This window comes from Rhea americana, unplaced genomic scaffold, assembly GCF_003343005.1.
Source record: "Rhea americana isolate MKP2758 unplaced genomic scaffold, rheAme1 scaffold_166, whole genome shotgun sequence".
Classification (NCBI taxonomy): Eukaryota; Metazoa; Chordata; class Aves; order Rheiformes; family Rheidae; genus Rhea; species Rhea americana.
In genome coordinates, this window is record NW_028185772.1 from 280,624 (window position 1) to 298,533 (window position 17,910).

General features: G+C 39.8%; 2 protein-coding genes across 2 annotated transcripts in view; one reads left to right on the forward strand and one right to left on the reverse strand.

The window, feature by feature from the left end:
• Positions 1 to 6,879, forward strand: part of LOC146598289 (kinesin-like protein KIF28) — a 34,575-nt gene extending 27,696 nt beyond the window's left edge. Inside the window, exons 18-23 of the mRNA XM_085300612.1 lie at positions 445 to 579; positions 1,216 to 1,382; positions 3,215 to 3,321; positions 4,120 to 4,267; positions 4,508 to 4,695; positions 6,718 to 6,879. Coding sequence (XP_085156738.1) covers positions 445 to 579; positions 1,216 to 1,382; positions 3,215 to 3,321; positions 4,120 to 4,267; positions 4,508 to 4,695; positions 6,718 to 6,879 — 907 coding nt within the window. The remainder of the gene's footprint in view (positions 1 to 444; positions 580 to 1,215; positions 1,383 to 3,214; positions 3,322 to 4,119; positions 4,268 to 4,507; positions 4,696 to 6,717) is intronic.
• SCCPDH (saccharopine dehydrogenase (putative)) lies at positions 6,684 to 17,706 on the reverse strand. The gene is made up of 12 exons (XM_085300585.1): positions 17,453 to 17,706; positions 17,193 to 17,305; positions 16,251 to 16,331; positions 15,660 to 15,789; positions 14,134 to 14,183; positions 13,482 to 13,612; positions 12,751 to 12,868; positions 10,443 to 10,562; positions 10,299 to 10,355; positions 9,640 to 9,751; positions 8,717 to 8,798; positions 6,684 to 8,251 (listed from the first exon to the last, which is right to left on the reverse strand). The coding sequence occupies exons 1-12, from the start codon at positions 17,652 to 17,654 to the stop codon at positions 8,146 to 8,148; spliced, it is 1,302 nt and encodes a 433-aa protein (XP_085156711.1). The 5' UTR covers positions 17,655 to 17,706; the 3' UTR covers positions 6,684 to 8,145.
• Positions 17,707 to 17,910: the final 204 nt, after the last annotated feature.

The window sequence follows — 17,910 nt, forward strand, 5'->3', positions numbered from 1 at the left end:
GAGGGAGAAGATGATTATATAATCAAATAGATTCAGTTTAGTCCTTCTCTATTTTGAAGGATTTCTATCATCTCCCTATTTTTTATGCACTCCATTCTTCTTTATTTTTTTGGCCTTTTCTATGGACATCTTTCTGTCATTCTCCCTGTGTCTTGTTTTTCTGTCTCCAGCACTTCTGCTCTCACTCCAGTAACACCTGATAATGAAGGTTACCAGGCTTCTGTCCTAACTTTGCTATCCTGGAGTTCTGCAGGGAAAAAAAAAAAAAAAAAGTAGCAAACCAGCTTTATAAAACTTATATTTTGTTTTCTAGTAATTATTAATTGTCAAAATGTGCACGTCATGTAAAAGCAGCTCTGCTCTCCGGCCCCAGTATCCTCCTCATTTGCGTTGTCACTGAGGACCTGGGTCAAGTACGTTGCACTGTTCTTTCTGCCTTTGTAGAATCCTTGGGGAAGACGATATGGTCATTGATCCCTTGGAGCTGCTAGGAAGAAGGGTGGATTTCCAGATTCACATCGTAGAGTGCCTTGGAGTCAAATGGCTGCGAGATGCTGCGGGAAGAGGCATTCAGATAGGGTACGGTGCTGCAGCAGTTCCTCGTCTCCCCAGAATACTCCGCTTTGTGTTTCTGGCAAAATCCAGAGCAGTTTTAGTGCTTCCCCTGTGGAAGTCCTGAGACTGCATAAACCATTATCTGTTTTGCTTGTGTCTTTAAGCTATATCAACAATTTAACTTTGAATCTTTGATACTATAGGAGATGTGCAGCGTCCTCCCACAAATATTACTGCAATTTTTAAAGCTCTGTGTTGAGCAAGGATTTTCATGAATTCATTTGCTCTCCACAAAGGCATGGCGGAGGAGGGAAGTCTGAGAAATGTCCCATGCATTAGTGAATAGGCAGAAAGCTCTAAGTCTCAGAATAAAAGATAGAGTTATGAATAATTTAAAGCTATTTGTGCAAGTGCATTTTTGACCACATGCCAAACTTCTGCTCTCAATGAAATAAATACTAAGAATTAATGAAGCATACTAGTATTTTTATGTATCATGTGTGGGACTGCATAAGGCATTTTACTGAGCAGAGAAGAGCAGCTGACCTTGAAATGACACAGTAACTGATTTTGCTCACCTTTTGTGTCTGTTCAAATAGCACTTTCAGAAACTGGATTGTTTTTTATTTAATTTTTTATACTTATGTTTTATCTCTTTAGGTACAGAGTTTATGATCTTCCACGGTCCTTATATACAAAGCCTATCTGGAAAAATATGAATCCAAAGATAGAAGAAACAGTCCACTTTTCAGCTCTAAATGCATCCTACGAATTTTTGAATTATTTACAGAAAAATGCTTTAATTGTTGATCTGTGGGGACTTCAAGGTATTTCTTTCCGTGATTTTCATTTTATATTTCATAGTCCTCTTCAGTAATAGGTTGTAGATAGAATCAAAAACTGTATTGCTGCATCCTTATAGATACAAAACTGTTTGCATGTTGAACTATGAGTAGCTTAGTTGTTCAAACTCTTTAATACAATATTAGTTTGATACGTGAAAAATTAATTAGTGGCTGCCTGGTAAAATTTTTAAATGAAGGTGTTATCCTAAACCTCACCGAGCTGTATATCACTTGATACTAAAAGCAGGCTCTGTGGAAAAGGTTTTGCTTTATAGTCAGACAGTATATTGAATGTGGTGGTCTGTACTTCAAAAACATTGCAGCAGGAAGGCCTAACGCATCCCCATAAGCGACAGCAACACTGCTCCACTCATTTATTGGTGGAGAAGCTGAGGAACAGAGGGGCTGGATAATCTGGCCTGAGGATGCAAGTCAAGTCGCCAGCAAGTGCAAGAAACCTGTGTGCAGACTGTGCTGTGGTTTAGCCGCAACCTGTGAAATGTGAGGGCTGCTTGGGTCACCTTGGGTGCTCGAGGCCCCGTGGTGCAGGAGCTGCTACTGGTGCTGTGCACGGAGCTGATGCATGTGTCCACGAGGCCTGTGCGGCACCTGCAGGGAGCCGTGACAGTGCAACTGGCAGAGAGCCACAGCACCTCCCTGGAAAGATAGTGTGGAAATCATCTAGTCCAACTCCTCTGCTCAAGCAGGGTCACCTAGAGCAGGTTAGACAGAATCACGTTCAGGCAGGTTTTGGATATCTCCAGAGAAGGAGACTCCACAACCTCTCTGGGCAACCTGTGCCAGGGCTCTGTCACTCTCACAGGAAAGAAGTTTTTCCTCATATTCAGGTGGAACTTCCTCAGTTTGTTTGTGCCTGTTGCCTCTTGTCCTGTCACTGGGCACCACTGAAAAGAGTCCAGCCCCATCCCCTTGACACCATCCCTTAAGCTATTTCCAGACATTGATGAGATCCCTTCTGAGTCTTCTCTTCTCCAGGTGAAACAGGCCCAGCTCTTATAGCCTTTCCTCATAGGGCAGATGCTCCAGCCCTCTGATCATCTTCATAGCCCTATGCTGGACTCTCTTCAGTAGCTCCATGTCTCTCTTGTACTGGGGAGCCCAGAACACCTCCCTTGTCTCTGGTACTGTTCACAATTCAAAAAAAAAAAAAAAAAGCTAACTGTTTCTGATTGCCAGCTTTATGTGGTAGTTCAGTGGGAAAGAATCACCACCTGTCTGGCCAGTCAGGGTGGTCCAGAATGTGCCAGGACTGTCAATCATGCTTTTGCTGTCACCTGGAGCTTCACATTTACATTTGCCAGTCCTATGGCAGTCTTTCAGTGGCAAACAGGACAAAAGGACAAAATGTAGGAGAGCACAAAAACCTGTGATATACCTATATATCTACATATACTACAGATATCTAGTTGGAAAAACGAAATTGAGTAGAATAGAAGCTCCTTTTCAGGATAAACCTTAGACATAGGGAGTTATAAGAATGGTATTGTCAGACCTAAGATGGCCATATAATATTCTCCAAGATAATTTGTTAATTTCTGTTACAGTTAATTGCTGTGAATATTATTTTAAGAAAATAATATAGAACACATTTGCAATGAGATTCCTTATACAAATACTACATTTGGTTGGAGTTTTAAGGAAAAGGCTAATTCTGTCATGAATGAGGAGGTTTGAAAAGATATGGTGTTTATTTCCACTTCAAAATATTGAATACAATGTACATTAAGGGCACCAATAGCAAAGAGAATGTGATAGCAGGTTCCTAACCACGCTGTGTCTTTGCTCTGCTGCAGAAGGTTGCACAGAGATGGACTACTCCTTAGATGGTCTTCTGCTCACACCTGAGGGCACCATTATAGTTGACAATCCTAAAGCTTTGACTGCAAACGATGCTAGTCTGGTACGTGCACTTACATTACTGAAACGACGTTCTGAAAAAAACACCTGACGTTTTAATGGGAGTATGCTGTGACCAAAGGGTGCAGAAAGAGGTCTAATTAAGCACAGACCTTTGTACAAGCCCGAGCGCCCTCTGTGTACTGCTCTGAACCGCTGTCATGGATGACAGGGCCTGTCGGGTGCCAAAAGCGCTATCACCCAGCCTCAGGAGGCAAGTGGTGGAACGGCAGAACTGCTTTGTACGCATTAGCTGGAGTATCACAGTCAGGTACTTGGGTTATAGGCAGTTCTTGACCTTGCCAGCTTATTTAATTACATGAGAAATAGTAAAACAATTATTAAATAGTAACTTTAACAGTTCTCTCTGTGTGTGTATGCAACCACCGGTGCGCATACACACACACACATACACACACACAGAGCGAGACAGAAGAGCACGAGAGAGAAAGAAGAGAGCGAGAGAGCACATTAAGCTAAAGGTTTGTCCATAGCAATTGGAGAATTTTTTTTTTGCCACTTTCGCTAATGAAGTATTGTGGCAACAGGCCAGCAAACATTGGTAGCTCGGGCAATAATAAATCCATGTTTATGATGTGTTTAAAGGACTAATGAAACTGTAAGGAAGGAAAAGATGGCCTCCTGAAGCCTCAGACAAGTTTGTTTTCAAAATTCCAGCTATGTAGAAGAATGTTATAGCTCCACTGTCCCATTGGAAATATCCATTTGCAGTTGTTTTTTGATGGATAGAAAGCAGTAAGGATTTGGAGACAATACTCTACACTGGATTTTTTTGAAATAGGATACAGCCAACTACATGTCCGAACTGTACCAGAAGCTGCTGCACATGGAAGAAGAGATGGAGCTGCTGAGAGAGATCAATAGAGCTTTAAGAGAAGAAAATTTACTTCTTAAGGACAAGCTACAGTGGGACACAAGGCACCACACAAGTGAGTACCTGTCACAAACAATGTCTCAGTATTTCATGCTTTTGCTGCAGTTTTCTCCCATTTACCAGCACTGCCTCAGGACGCAGGCTGTAAAGAGAGTTAGCTTATAGCCCATTGACTTTTTTTTCCCCTTCTGACAAAGGGACTAAGGCTGTCACTTTCTGTAACAGTAAATTCAGGATTAATTTTTTGCTTATCAGTTTAAACTTTAAAAATAATAATCATCTCTTGCAATTTTAGAGACAAAATCAGAGTCATCTACCAAGGCAGTTAAGATGAAACAGTCTCTGTCATCGAGAGAATCGGAAACAATCCGCAGTCCTCGGACCAGCTGCGATGCAGAATTTGCTAAGGCCCTTAAGATCTTCTATCAAAATATGAACGTAGTAAGACAGCAATTTCTTCAGTTGAAGCACTTCAGGCCACCGGTACATAAGCTTATCACAATGTTTTAAACACAGGAGGCCCCTTGCCGATTCCAAGGAATTTTGTGCTAGTCTTAGCAATCTGATAATGAAGGTATCATTGGTCTCATCTCCTGCTACAATTTTAGTCCTGGAGTGAGACTTCCTGTCTCCATGCATTTGTGCAGCACCCAAGGTGCTGTCAAGGCCTACAGACTATATACTCTGATCTGCTGATTATAACATTTTAAAAATTGAGCATGCTCAGCTCAAAAAGGCAAGCTTCTCTATAGAAGTGTTTGCCTGTGTGAAAGGAACACTTTAATGAGGCCTCTTGTAAGGAAGGGTATTTAGCTGGGTAGCTACTTAGCGCTTCTACAAAGTTGACTTGCCTCCACCCTCTTCAAAGGATTGCTTTCCAGAATGGGTCTTTTTTTGTGTGTGTTTGTTTTTTAATCTATATAAGCCCTTATTTCAGGCTCTGATAAATTTTCTGTAAGTAGAAAATGAAGCTCGAGCAGCATGATGCAAAACAACTTTTAGACTGTGACTGACTGACTCCATATTCAGTAAGTCTTCTTGCCTGCTTGAAAAGAGAGCTGTTACTTTTCTGAAGCTTGCAAGTGGGGACTTCTGGGCATTTCTAGGTTTTCCTGGTATCTTTTTCAAAACTATTCCAGTTATTGCTTTAATAGCCCAAACCCTCAATTTCTTGCCAGCAACACTGAAACAGTCAGTTTTCTTTCCCTGCATAACCAAATTCGAAGTCCTCTCAGCTAGTTTTGCTTCCTATTAGCTTTCACTATCTCTCAGTTTACTTGGTTTCCACTATTGTAAGTAAGTAAGTTTTTCTGTAGGTAACAAGGAACAAAATAAAACACATCCTATAGAAAAATTGGATAGAAAAGATGTAAACATCAATTTGCTTTGGCCTCTGATCAGCATGTTAGGACACATAGCTAAAGGGACATTCCAAACCTCAGCAGTTACTTAAGAAAAAATCCTGTAGCTGAGTACAATGAATCTGTGAACATAAAAAAGGGCTTAGACATTTTGTTTCTTCAGGAAGTAGTTACAAAGCTCTTCCAGGCCTTCAGACTGTCATGGACAGAGAAGCATGAGCTGAATATTAGTCCAAAAAAATCTTTTAGGCCTGGTTGCATTAAGAAATTAGAACCACATATTATTATTTTCCCTGTTTATAAATAAGTAAGTTAACACTTGATTGCTGTTAGTAATTTTGCTTACTCCGGCCTAATCAGAGCCTGCAGTGTTTATAATAGTAATTGTGGTGATGCAGAGTGAAACTTGTTTTGTTCTCAGAAGAGAAAACATTAAAAGTGGCATCTGTTTTGCGTAACAGAAATTAATTCTAGGCTTTACGAAAATACTGTTCCAGTGTTTTTCTCCATAACTACATGTAATGCTTTGAGGTAGGCTTTAGAATTATTATAAAACAAGTGTCTTGCTCCTGACCCTGAAACTTTTTCTGCAACTAAATTGTTACAATGTATGTGAACAAAGATATGCTTTCAGACCATCCATTTCTAAAACCCACCCTATAATTTTCTGGGTAACTAGTAGCAGGATGATTGATTACTTTAAGGACAACAGATGCTGTCAGTCACAAGAGCTGTGCTGATCATACATCAAAAATATGTCACCAAGTGGCACTAGAACTCCAAGTTATGCAGCTAACACACACAGTAGCCACCATGTGGCTCTTAGGCAGGACACAAGCTGTATAAGGCTTAATTCCTACAGGCATTCTTGCAGAACAAGCAGTGCAATGTGTTTGGGCAGGACAAAAAGCAGTGCTTCTATTTCCAAGCACATCATTCCAACTGCAATGAGTCTGGTTGGCAAGAGAACATGCTACTATGATCCTAATTTTAGTTTATGAGGTTGTGGCTTGTTCTGTCACTTGCCTTAACTTTTATTCAATTACCACCTTTGTTAACCTGCAAGACATCAGGTAGTCTTTACTGTATAAACAAAAAATGTCACGCACATTGATCCCAACTCATTCTTTTTATTATGTTTTAGCAGGAAGATAATCTGCAGATACTACGTCTTTTTACAGAGAGACGGTCACAGCTGATAAACAATTTTGGGAAACAACTGGAGTCTACAATCTGCAAGCTTAAAAGTGATGTTGCTGTTATAGTTAAGAAGAAGCAGGAATACATAGCATGTAGCAGATCTTGAGGAGCCACTTCTAAGAACACAGCTGAGTACAAGCGAGTTCTAAGTTTGTCATTAAATTCTGTAATGAGCACAGGATATACATCATAGCCAAAGCAAATGTTTTACCCACTCCCTCAGCATGTTTGTTTACCATTCACCAGTCCTTTAAAAATCATGACTTAAATTCATTTTTAATCTTACATCTGATTTGATCTATAGCATTTCTGAAATGCCTCCTCTGTAACAGTGCTCTGATTTTAGCAAGTTGCAAGTTACCAGAACTGTTCTGATAACACGTACGTACGTGTGTGTGTGTATTTATATGTATATAGGAAAAAAATTTTTTTTTTGCTAGGCCAGTTATTGTTCGACCACATTACAAAGGCTAGGTATAGACTTACAAGAGGTAATTTAATATTTACAGACAAATGCAGAGCTTGTTTCAGCACAGTTCAGAATACCAAACAGGTTAATTTCTTGCAGTTACTACCTTGACAAGTATTCTGTTAGAATAGTTGTACTGCAACTGTGTTTTCTTGATGCTCCTTTGCACACTGAATGTATTCTACTAGAATGATTTGTTCTCTTGACAGGATGAAACTGCACTGGGTCTTTAACTAGCTGTATATTACAACGAGGTCATACTGACAAGCCCTTCCCTCTGTTTTCTCTCTCTCAAGCTCACTCAAGGAAAGCTAGTAAGGCTGAAAGTCAGAAACTGTAAGACAGCAGTATCGTCAGTTGATCTTTAAAATAACCCAGGGGAAAAAAAAACACTCCTTAAACGCTTAAAAATTAGAACTCTACTTTTGTTTCACTGTGGATGCTAAAGCTTTAAAATTAAGACCGCTACAGTAACAGTGCCTATCCCAAACAAGCATGAGGAGTAACTGCTAAGGCACTTGTTATCCAGGGCCTGCCTGCTTTAAATAGTTGGGGGTGATGGAAGAAGGCTGTGGTTAATTGTCAAGTCAATTTTATAGTAGTGGCATTAGTAATTTTAAATTTATGCTGCGTTCTGCAACTTAAGGTGAAAGAGATTGATCAGGTGTCAGTTCTGACTTAGTAAGTCACTGACTTAGTATGTTCATGAATTAAAACTCAGTACCCTTTATGGTTTGACTCACTATAGCAACTACTATTACTATTCTTAACTCAATTTGTCTTCTGTTTCTGCTGTAAACAACAGCACATTTAAACTCATTATTTTATAATTAGGCATTAACATCCAAATGAGCTTTTTTGGAATTAGACCAAGATGTTAGTTTATGCAGTCAAACTTTGACTTCAGACTTCAGGTTTGGTAATAACCAAGAACTCCACACCACGTTTGTTGAGGCGATCGATCAGTTTTGTTTTAGAGAAGGCAGCTCCTGGAGAATATACACCACCTCTGTTAATGAAAATCAAATAAGAAAAACATTAGTGGCACAATGACTGAGCAATATTTTAAAAAAGGAAAAGATCTTTTTTCCTGCCTAGAAGTCACTTTGTCCCACAGGAGAGAGCTTATGAGAAACTTGGCTTGGTTATAGTCATAGGTTCATTTTTGCATCCAGCAAACTTGACAGAAACCTTGCCCTTGTCTGAGAAGGCAGATACTAACGTAACAGGTGCTTCAAAAGTGGAACTATGTCTTCATCCTTTCAAACTGAAAGGTTGATGAAGGAGTGAACAGTTTTAAAACAAGTTGTGGTGAAGTATCACCTCTTGCATAGCAAAAATTGTGTTTAACAGTACTTCCATTCAGGTGAGGTAACACAGAAATCCACACGGTTAAAATCTATACTTTTAAAGAGAAAAGTGTGCATGGTAACTTTAAGTCAGAGCATGCTGTTCTGTACAAGAAAATACTTACTGTGCAGGCAGACAAGCTGCATCTTCCAGCAGAGCCACAGCTGCTTGAACCATTGCAATTGGTGTAGCAATATAGCCAGGCTCTGACAAAAAGAAAGGAGATTTGTACAGCATGTTGAAATGTAGAATTCATAATCCTAATCTCTCTCTTACACATTGCATGCTGAAGAATCATCTTCTCTTTGGTAATCACACAGCCATCCTCATCTGAGGAAAGTGTTTCTGCATGGCAATCATCTCCATTAGCTGTGCAAGTCCTTAAGAGCCAATCTGGACAAATGCCTATTTCAAATACAGGCCTATAACCAATCAATTACCATGAATGATCACCACACAGTGTCAGAAGCCTCTCCATTACGAGAAGAACTTTGTCCAACCTGTACTTGAGTTCAGCCTTTTTGATGCAAGACTGCTGCATTCAGTTACACTTCCAGATATTTAAAGTAGCTATGCTTCATTAACTCCTTTCTGAGCATCCATCCTTGCATCCAAACTTGCAGTGACCTCTCCTCTCAAAAGGATGATCTGAACACAAGTGTGATACAGCTAGAAACGAGATTGTATCAAATTGATCTAGGTTTGCTTACAGGGGACTGGTAATAAACAGGTAATAAACCCAGGTTGTAGCAATGGAAGACTACCCTTAAGACACTCTCCTTTTACTGCTCCATTTTGAGAAAATGAAAGTTTATGTGGGAGAAGCAGAAGGGAAGAGAATGACAAGAACACACACTAGTTAGCTACTCTGAAACAAGTCAGAGTCCATGCTTGTATCCAAGGTAATACTCTAAAGGCTGCTGACTTTTGTCTATGTTACAAATGCTCTACCAGGGGGAAGGGAATGACCCTGGTAGCAACATAAAGCTGTATCAGAAAAGGGAATGTAGAACTGCAAAAGCAGTTTGCTGTTACTAACATACGTACCTGGCCCTTTCACTTGGGTACAGATCTTTACATCTGGTTTGCCTTTCTGGGGATCTTGCCCCTCACTGTATCCCTCACCAAAAAAGGTCATTGTAAAGGAGGTTTCATCCATCTGCAGTAGACAAGAAAGGAAGTGCATTCACCAAAACTGTAGCTTACACCTATCAAACAGCCAGAAGTAATAAATGCCAAGTACACACCTAAAAGTGAAAGTAACTATTCTGAGTTACTGCTAGAAAGGTACAAATGGATTTAAATAATTTGGATATACTAATCACTTTCACTTTGATGGGATTACTATTGTTCTATCTAAAGTCCATTTATTTTCTCAGTGCTTCAGTCTGGAGTTTTTGCTACTCAGTCTCTTTTTGTGATCACCTTTGACATTTTGAGTCCTATGAGCCATCCAAGTAAATAAAACAGGCCCAGCTATATGATCCATTTTTGTTATGAGTTTCACATACTTTAATGTCTGATGTCAGAGGGCATGACTATTTAAATATACAAAGCTCTGTAAAGAGTCATACACAATGTGTATTTAGAAATGATTAACCTTTCTCTTTTTTTGAGACTAAGTAGTGGAACCTAGATTACTAATCCACCATTAGCGTAATTTAAACAAATTTCTTCATTAACTGTGATATAAGGCAGACAGTTACCTGTTTCTGGGTTGGTCCTTTTCTTGTAAAGCGTCCAGCAGAGAAAAACTCTGGGTACTACGTAATAGGAGAGAAAAAGACCAATAGTAAATTAAAGGAAAAAATCTCAAACCACTTAAGTCTTTTGTGTTGTACAACACTTACTTTTATCAGAAGTTTTCTTCCAAAGCTAAATTTCACAAGAAGAAGAAATAAAATGCCAGCAAACATCAGCTTCATAACAGAGCCCAAACCACCTACATTTGCATAAGCAGCATACTGTACCTATAGCAAAAACATATTTTCAGTTACAGATTAAGAATTTTTACATTGATTCACATTTCTAAAAATAAATCCATCCCAAAATCAGAATGCAAATTTTTCATGCAATATATAGCTGTTTGAAAAGGACCTTAAAAATGTATCTTACTTCCAAACAACTCTTTGAATAATGTTTCATCTTTAAAATTCATTGTGAAAATACAACTATAGAACAGAGACAGAATATGGTAAACAAGAGTGGAAAACTTTCAGAAAGATGTCTTTTGGTACCTGATTTCAGACTTGTTTCAACCTATACTTCCTTTCTTCCTCTTTATGCTTTAGTTTAAGAGAAACTGAGTTCTTATTTTAGAATTCTGGAGTAAGGATGACAAGCCTTTCTTATTAATAGTCCCAAGCACATTTTTAGAGCACTGTTTATCACCTATATTTTATTAGTGCCAGTGATTCTGCACTGCTGTTCTAGATGTCCCTGGTGCCTGTTTCTTCTCAGGAAACTATGGCAAACAAAAACCAAACATCCCATTTTCCACCAGCAGTGATGTTCTCTTCATGTTGCCAGTACTCTGCATACCAGAGACCCAAGCATTAAAGAGTCCAGATAAAAATGAGAAGCATATAACCTCTTTGCCGCAATGTTTACTACACTATACTTAACAAACAGTATGTCAGGTACACACACTGCAATTATGATGCCCTCAAAAGCTCCACAGATATCATAAAAAAGCCTCTGCACAAGTACAGAATTAAATATGTTTTATTCTGTAAGGCTTTTTTTAAAAAGTGTACACAATGTAGAAAACATGTATGAATATTTTTACTGTATATCCATTCATTTACAATAGTGCAAAACGTAACTCACTTTTACTTCAGTCATGCAGTTACTTGTGGCACAGAACAACCATCTAGATGTTCAACATAATTATTTTAATTATCTCATGTGAACTACTGCATATGCAAGAACTACAGAAGTTATTTGCAGTTTTCCAGGATTCAGTGGTATAAAAAAATCATTGATGTATATACCTCACAGGTTCTTCTGAGAACACCAAATACAGATATCAGCACTGTTTTGGACATTGGGACAGGAAAAGAAAGGCTTCAGGTTCTGTTTCCTATTGTGACTATTGCCTGCAGAAGTGACACAGCATTTAATTTACAAATGGCTAAACTGCTATCCAAGCTCTCCATGGTAAAAATGAACATAAAGCTAAAGAAAGCTGAACATAAGTGATCACTGCAGGCACCTAAAAACTCAGCATATTAAGTCTACTCAATCTTGAATGTATCTTCCAGTGCTTCCACAAAACACTTGACTGTAATTGTACTAGAATTGTACGAGAATTGTAAAAATTCTGGTAATCTAATCTGTACAGAATTCTGATTCTATACAGAAGGCACATCGAGCACTGAAATAACACCCTCAGAGTATACCTCATGGATCATACACAAATTATATTTTGATTTTTGTTCAGGAGCAAGCATACACCCACACAGCATGAAAAAGGTGCCTTATTCGACAAAGTTCATTGTTATGATTGACTACATGCCACACATCTACTAAAGCAAGCTAGTCCAGAGATGATAAACAACATGACAGACTTCAAAGGCTACCCTAGGTGCAAAATTATTTACGGTCAGTATGAGAATGCTGTATTATAAGGTAAGGTAAATTTACTAATATACCTCAGTGCTTAAAACAACTCTACTGTCCTTGTTTGGGCAAATGTTATGGCAAAACAACACTCAGCCTTTAGACTTTGTGATCCTATGCTACACTGCCATTCCCTAAAATTGTGAAGCCTACCAGTCACACATTTCTGTGCCCAAGGCTTCCATCCCCTACAAGTACCTACCCAGAAGTCAAACTGCATGAGAACCCTATAAGAAGAGGAGATTCTTAGCAACCAACATGCTAACAGCGAAAAGCAAACTCTTCAGGCAGCACATCAGGTACAATCAAACAAACCAGAGCACCCAAAAGAACTTGGAACACATCAGGTCAAGCAACTTCCAAAGGTGATCAACAGAACAACCCTCCTCCTTAACACCAGCAAAAGCACATTGTATTTTGTTATTATTTATCTAACTACAGAAACCCTGTTACACAAATCCTGCATGAGGAACTGTTACCACATAAAGGAAGGATGCACTGAAAATGATAATGAAGTTACTAGTAACAGTAACTTACAGGCGTTTCCTGCAACTGTGTGTGCAAATAACGCTGAGACCGCTTCACAACGGAAACATCAGATCCCATGAATGGGATAGAATACTCTTTGAATTCCTGACTGTAAAACACAAGTCCTCTGCAAATAGGAAAAAAAATAAAAAAAATCAAACAATATTCAAATGTTCATGTAAATAGAAAAGGACATTCATACTGACAATACCAATGCCAGCTTTCTCTCAAGCATTTTTAAGACGTTATCTATTTTCACCGAGCTTAAGCAAAGCAATACAGTGATTCCAATTTATTCTTGACTCAACTCCAAGTCCACATGCTGTATCCAGGATTAATTTGATATTCAAAAGAACATTTTCCTCACGTTTGTTTTTCTCCATTCTAATAATTCTGAAATCAAACTCAAAAGTTTGCCATATCTCTAAGAGGCTTTTAGAACAAATAGCTTTGAGAGACAATAAATACTAATGCACTTTATTTTTCAGTAAAATATAAACAAGTAAGTAAACCCGAACATATCTTCAATTCTATAACTGTATACGTGTATATGTTTTACTAAAGTCTTAAATGCATCTTTTTAGCATTTAGTAATATGCACCATTATATATATATAATGATATATATATATATATATATATATGCTATATATATATTTAYATATATATATATATATATATGTAAAATAAATCCTAGAACTGTTAGAAGACCAGATATTTAACATCTTAGGATGCTTATACCTTCTTTTAAGTTTTGCACCGACTACTGGAACAGGGGTATATCCTATCTGTTTTCGAAGCTTCTTCAGATTGTCTTGATCTGAAAGGCCATAAACAGCTGACTTCCAGGTCCCATCATGTATACATGTTCCCTGGTGATATATTATGAAATAATAAGTAATTCAGTATCTAAAAGTTTGAGATACTGTTTTAATAATGACCTGACACAAGGAATTATTACTGCTATAATAATTTCTTATATTATGATTTTACATGCCTACCAACCATATCAAAAAAGCCCAAAACAACCAAAGAAAAACCCAGCCGAACACTGGAATTACTGACAACACTTTATATATCTGTTAAGAGTTTACTTGTTTATGGATCCTTCCCACATCTTTCTGCAGTAAGTTGTCTGCAAAAACTAAGTAATTCTTGAAATAGCTTAACACAGCTAATTTCATGCAGACAGCCTATGCAAATGGGGTTAACAAACAGGTGTTTGCTTGGGATACTTTTATTACCTTCTAAAAAAAAAAAAAATAAAGGTTCTTAGCCTTAAAGAGCTGCCAGTTTGTTCCTTGATCTGAATTAATGTAATGACAGTTCTTCAAAGGGGCTACGTGTTATCACAAATACTTCTGAGTTTCTAAAAGAGCATAAAGCAGCTAACCTCAGGTCCAGATTTTACTGCCAAGAAACTTTCAACAGCCGTTAAGGTACCTTTAACAGAGGAGAAAATATAGGAGGTAATTGCTTGGGATATACAGTTGTTCTAGTTCACACAGCTGGAATACACTGACAGATTCATCTGGCAAAGCACTGACATCACTAGAAGAGGGAGAATCAAATCTTTATCTTCAAGTAAAATAAACTAAGATTAAGTTCCATAGCTATTCTATTTATCAAATTTCATAAGCAAAGTACTTCAATAAGGGTCATTCATATTATCTTTACTCATTAAATATCATAATCTCTTATCTAGTTAATCAGATAACATACAAAAAAAAAAGACTATCAAGAGTTCTTTTTTTTTTTTTTTCCTCCCCAAGTTTTGAAATAAAGAATGAGGTAGGCTGTGAAAACGTAGGTGAACTTACGGAGTTTGGTAACATAGCTTATGTTTCGCAAAGGATGGTCAGCTGATGCACAGCCAACAAAACTCCAAATTCTGCCCAGTTTTGCTTTGCTCAGTTTCTTTTGAGATTAAAGAACTGTTCCTGTACTAGCAAATTTAAATATAATAACAAACTGGATAGAAAAGTGATAAACACTAGAAAGTCAAGTAAGAAAGAGGTAAGAAAAACCTTTACTCAAAATAAATATCAGATGTCAAATTATAAATCCCACAATCACATAATCATTCACCTGCCTCTCCTTCTCCCTCAAATCAGATTTTCCTATAGATTAAGTTTTAATAAACAGAAAAGTAGGTTTGCTTTACATTGGAGTATATCAATTAACAGAAATTTTAATAGTACATATATGCAAAACCATACATTTGGATACTCTAACTGGTCCTTCCAATGGAAACTCCAAAACAGATGCATTTGGTGGGATCTAGAATCTAAGTATGCTTCTGCTGAACAAACTGTCTGCCTTTGGAGTTAGGATCAAGTACAATTTGCATAGAATTCAATCGTATCACATCTATTCTCAAATGTATTTATTCTCTTTCAGTTGCTGTCCAGCTGTTCTTATGGAAAAAGTCATTGTACAGCACTATCCATCTACTTATGCTTCTATATCACCTTCTTAGTACATGCAGTACAAGAAGATGACTTACAAAACCTGATTACCTGCTAATTTGCATTCCCCTTCCCTAGCCTTCCCCTATCCCAACTCTCTCTTTCTTACAAAATTCTCACTGCACAGGAGGCAGCATGCTGAGGCTTGCCTAGGGGTGCCAGCATGCTGACTGAACTGTGCTCTTCAGACAAGCGCAGGTTCTGTTCTTTCAGTGAGTAACATTATTTTGAATCCCTCCTCTACCTAATCACCAATTTCCTCAAATCTAATACCAATGTAATTTGCTTTTAAGTTTTCATTTAGCAGATCTGCCAGAAACTGGTTAGCTGGTAAATGGAGGCAGAAAGAGAGACAGAAAAAGTTCCCCCACAGGCTTTACTGCTTTAGAAAGCCAGATGAAAAACAATCTATGCTTCGTTTTCAGCATAAGGTCACACTTAAATAAGTTACCTTTCAACTTGTCTCTGGTGTACAGTACTCCCATATCTGCTGGTATAGAGTCAAAGCCACAGCTTCCAATGACATATACTCCCTTTTCTGCAGCTTTTTCGTTGTATTTCAGGTACATTCCTTCCAGAAACTAAAACACAATCACAGCAAATATTTTAAGCAGAATCATATATCTGGCAATATCCAACATTAATACCCATCAGCACTTTATCGCAGTACTCCACATATTTCCAACAAGCATCTTTAAGGCAGAAACATATTACTCCTACTTTACGGTATGAAACCATCACAACAGTGTGAAAAGTATGTAATCTATACAAAATTCCTACACGCAATCACAACCAAGACTGATAGTACAATTCCTAGGGTTTTGATTTCCAGAGGATTTCTGCACAGCTCTCATCTAAAAGTAATAAAACTATACAAATAATACATATCAATACATTTTAACATTAATGCATCTTAAAGTTGCAAATCAAGAGACAGAATTTGTCTTCATGCTCAAAAATATTAACAAAAACATGAGACATACTAAACAAATGCTCCTTTACTACATCCCTAATAAGGTAGTATTTTTCTGATGTCACATACCTGAGGTTCTCCACTGATGTCAATGCAGCTTGCACCATTTTCAACACAAGCTTTTACTACAGGTTCTCCAAAAAATCTATACTACAGGAAGGAAAACACCACACGTAACAAAACCAAAACAAAACTGCAACACAATCCACCTGATTTGTTTTATTTAACATATCTACAGTAAGAGTAAAGATGGGAGAGCTGCAGCTTTCTAAATGGGACAAATATAACTGATTTTCTGTTTTTTTCATGGGGTAGGGACAAAAGAGGGGAGGAACAGTGTAAGCAACTTCACCACTGGTAACTGAGTTAAGTGCACAAAGTACTCAGCCACATTTTCCCCAGGAGGTAAGATCACCAAGAACCACTTGATATACCTTATCTTGATTTACGGCTCTTGCATTATTATTATCTGCATATTCTCTGCTTACCTACGCTCATTTCAGAGATGTTGACATGACCTGGCTGCAGCTCTTGTACTTTGGTTCACTCTTGAGCGAGCTGCAAATTCTGTCACTGAAAATTTTAAAGGGGCCACAAACGTAGACCAAGAAGTCTACAGGGGAGCAGGGGCTCAATTTTCATCCCTAATAGCACTTCAAATAAAATATTTTGGCCAAAACCAATCTTTTTGAACGGTTTCTTACGCTGCTTGTGAAAGGTGAAGGCACGCCCGCTGCGCTGCTGTGAAAGTTTTCTGACCGTGAATCATCATACTAGCGCATGTGGCACAAAAGCCTTGTGATCACACTGCACGTAGGTGGTTGGGTTTAACGAGAAAACAAACGAACCAAAACCCCAAACCACCGAAGCCCTGGATCCTATACTGCCGGCTCGTTAAATTCCAGAGACCAGTGACGAGGTTTTCCGGTTAGCGTCGCAGATCTCGCAGCCCCAAGCAGGCGTCGCGGAGCGGCGGCCTGGCCGCCCCGAGCCGCTGCCGCCGGCACTCACCGGGCCCACGCAGTTGAGCACCAGCCGGGTCTGCCTCGCCATGGCGGCCAGCGAGCCCTCGTCGCCCACGTCGCACAGCAGCACGCCCACCTCCGCGCCGAGCGCCGCCATCCCTGCGCACCGGACACCGCCGTCATCTTCACACACACACACACACACACACACGCCCCCGGCGCCTCCGCCGCCCCCCGCAGCTCCGCGCCGCCGAGGCCCCGCCCCGGCCTGGCCTGGCCTGGCCTGGCCACCGCCGCGGCCCCTACCCAGCCTCTCGGCCGCCCGCTCCAGCACCGCCTGCAGCTTGTCGCGGCTCCGCCCGGCCACGGCCCAGCGCAGGGGGCCGCTCAGCTCGCCCCCGGCCGCCGCCCGCGCCACCTCCTCCACCACGAACTGGCCGGTGAAGCCCGAGGCCCCGAACACCACCAGGTCGTAGGGCCGCTCGGCCCCGCCGCCGCCGCCCGCCATGGACACGCGCAGCACGCGAACCGCCGCCACCGCACTGCGCCTCGGCGCCAGGCAGCGGCCGGCACCACGGCGCGGCCCCGTCGCGGGTGCCGCGGCTCCGGGGATGCCGGGGACGGCGCCGGCGCTCGCGGCGGCTCCCGGTGCGGGAGGGTCGGTGCCTGGGGCCCCGGCGGGCCTCCTGTTTTATTTATTTATTAAGGAGGGGAGTGAGGAGGAAGAAAAAAAAAGAAAAAAGCGAGGCTGGCCGCGGAGGTGG

Excerpts from the sequence above, each read along its gene's own strand:
- SCCPDH (XM_085300585.1), bottom strand. The coding sequence starts at position 17,654 with ATGGCGGGCGGCGGCGGCGGGGCCGAGCGGCCCTACGACCTGGTGGTG. Across the intron at positions 8,799-9,639 it reads TACCCAAGTGAAAGGGCCAG|AGCCTGGCTATATTGCTACA; the intron begins GTACGTATGTTA and ends TCTTTTTGTCAG. Across the intron at positions 8,252-8,716 it reads GCAGCTTGTCTGCCTGCACA|AGGTGGTGTATATTCTCCAG; the intron begins GTAAGTATTTTC and ends TTTCATTAACAG.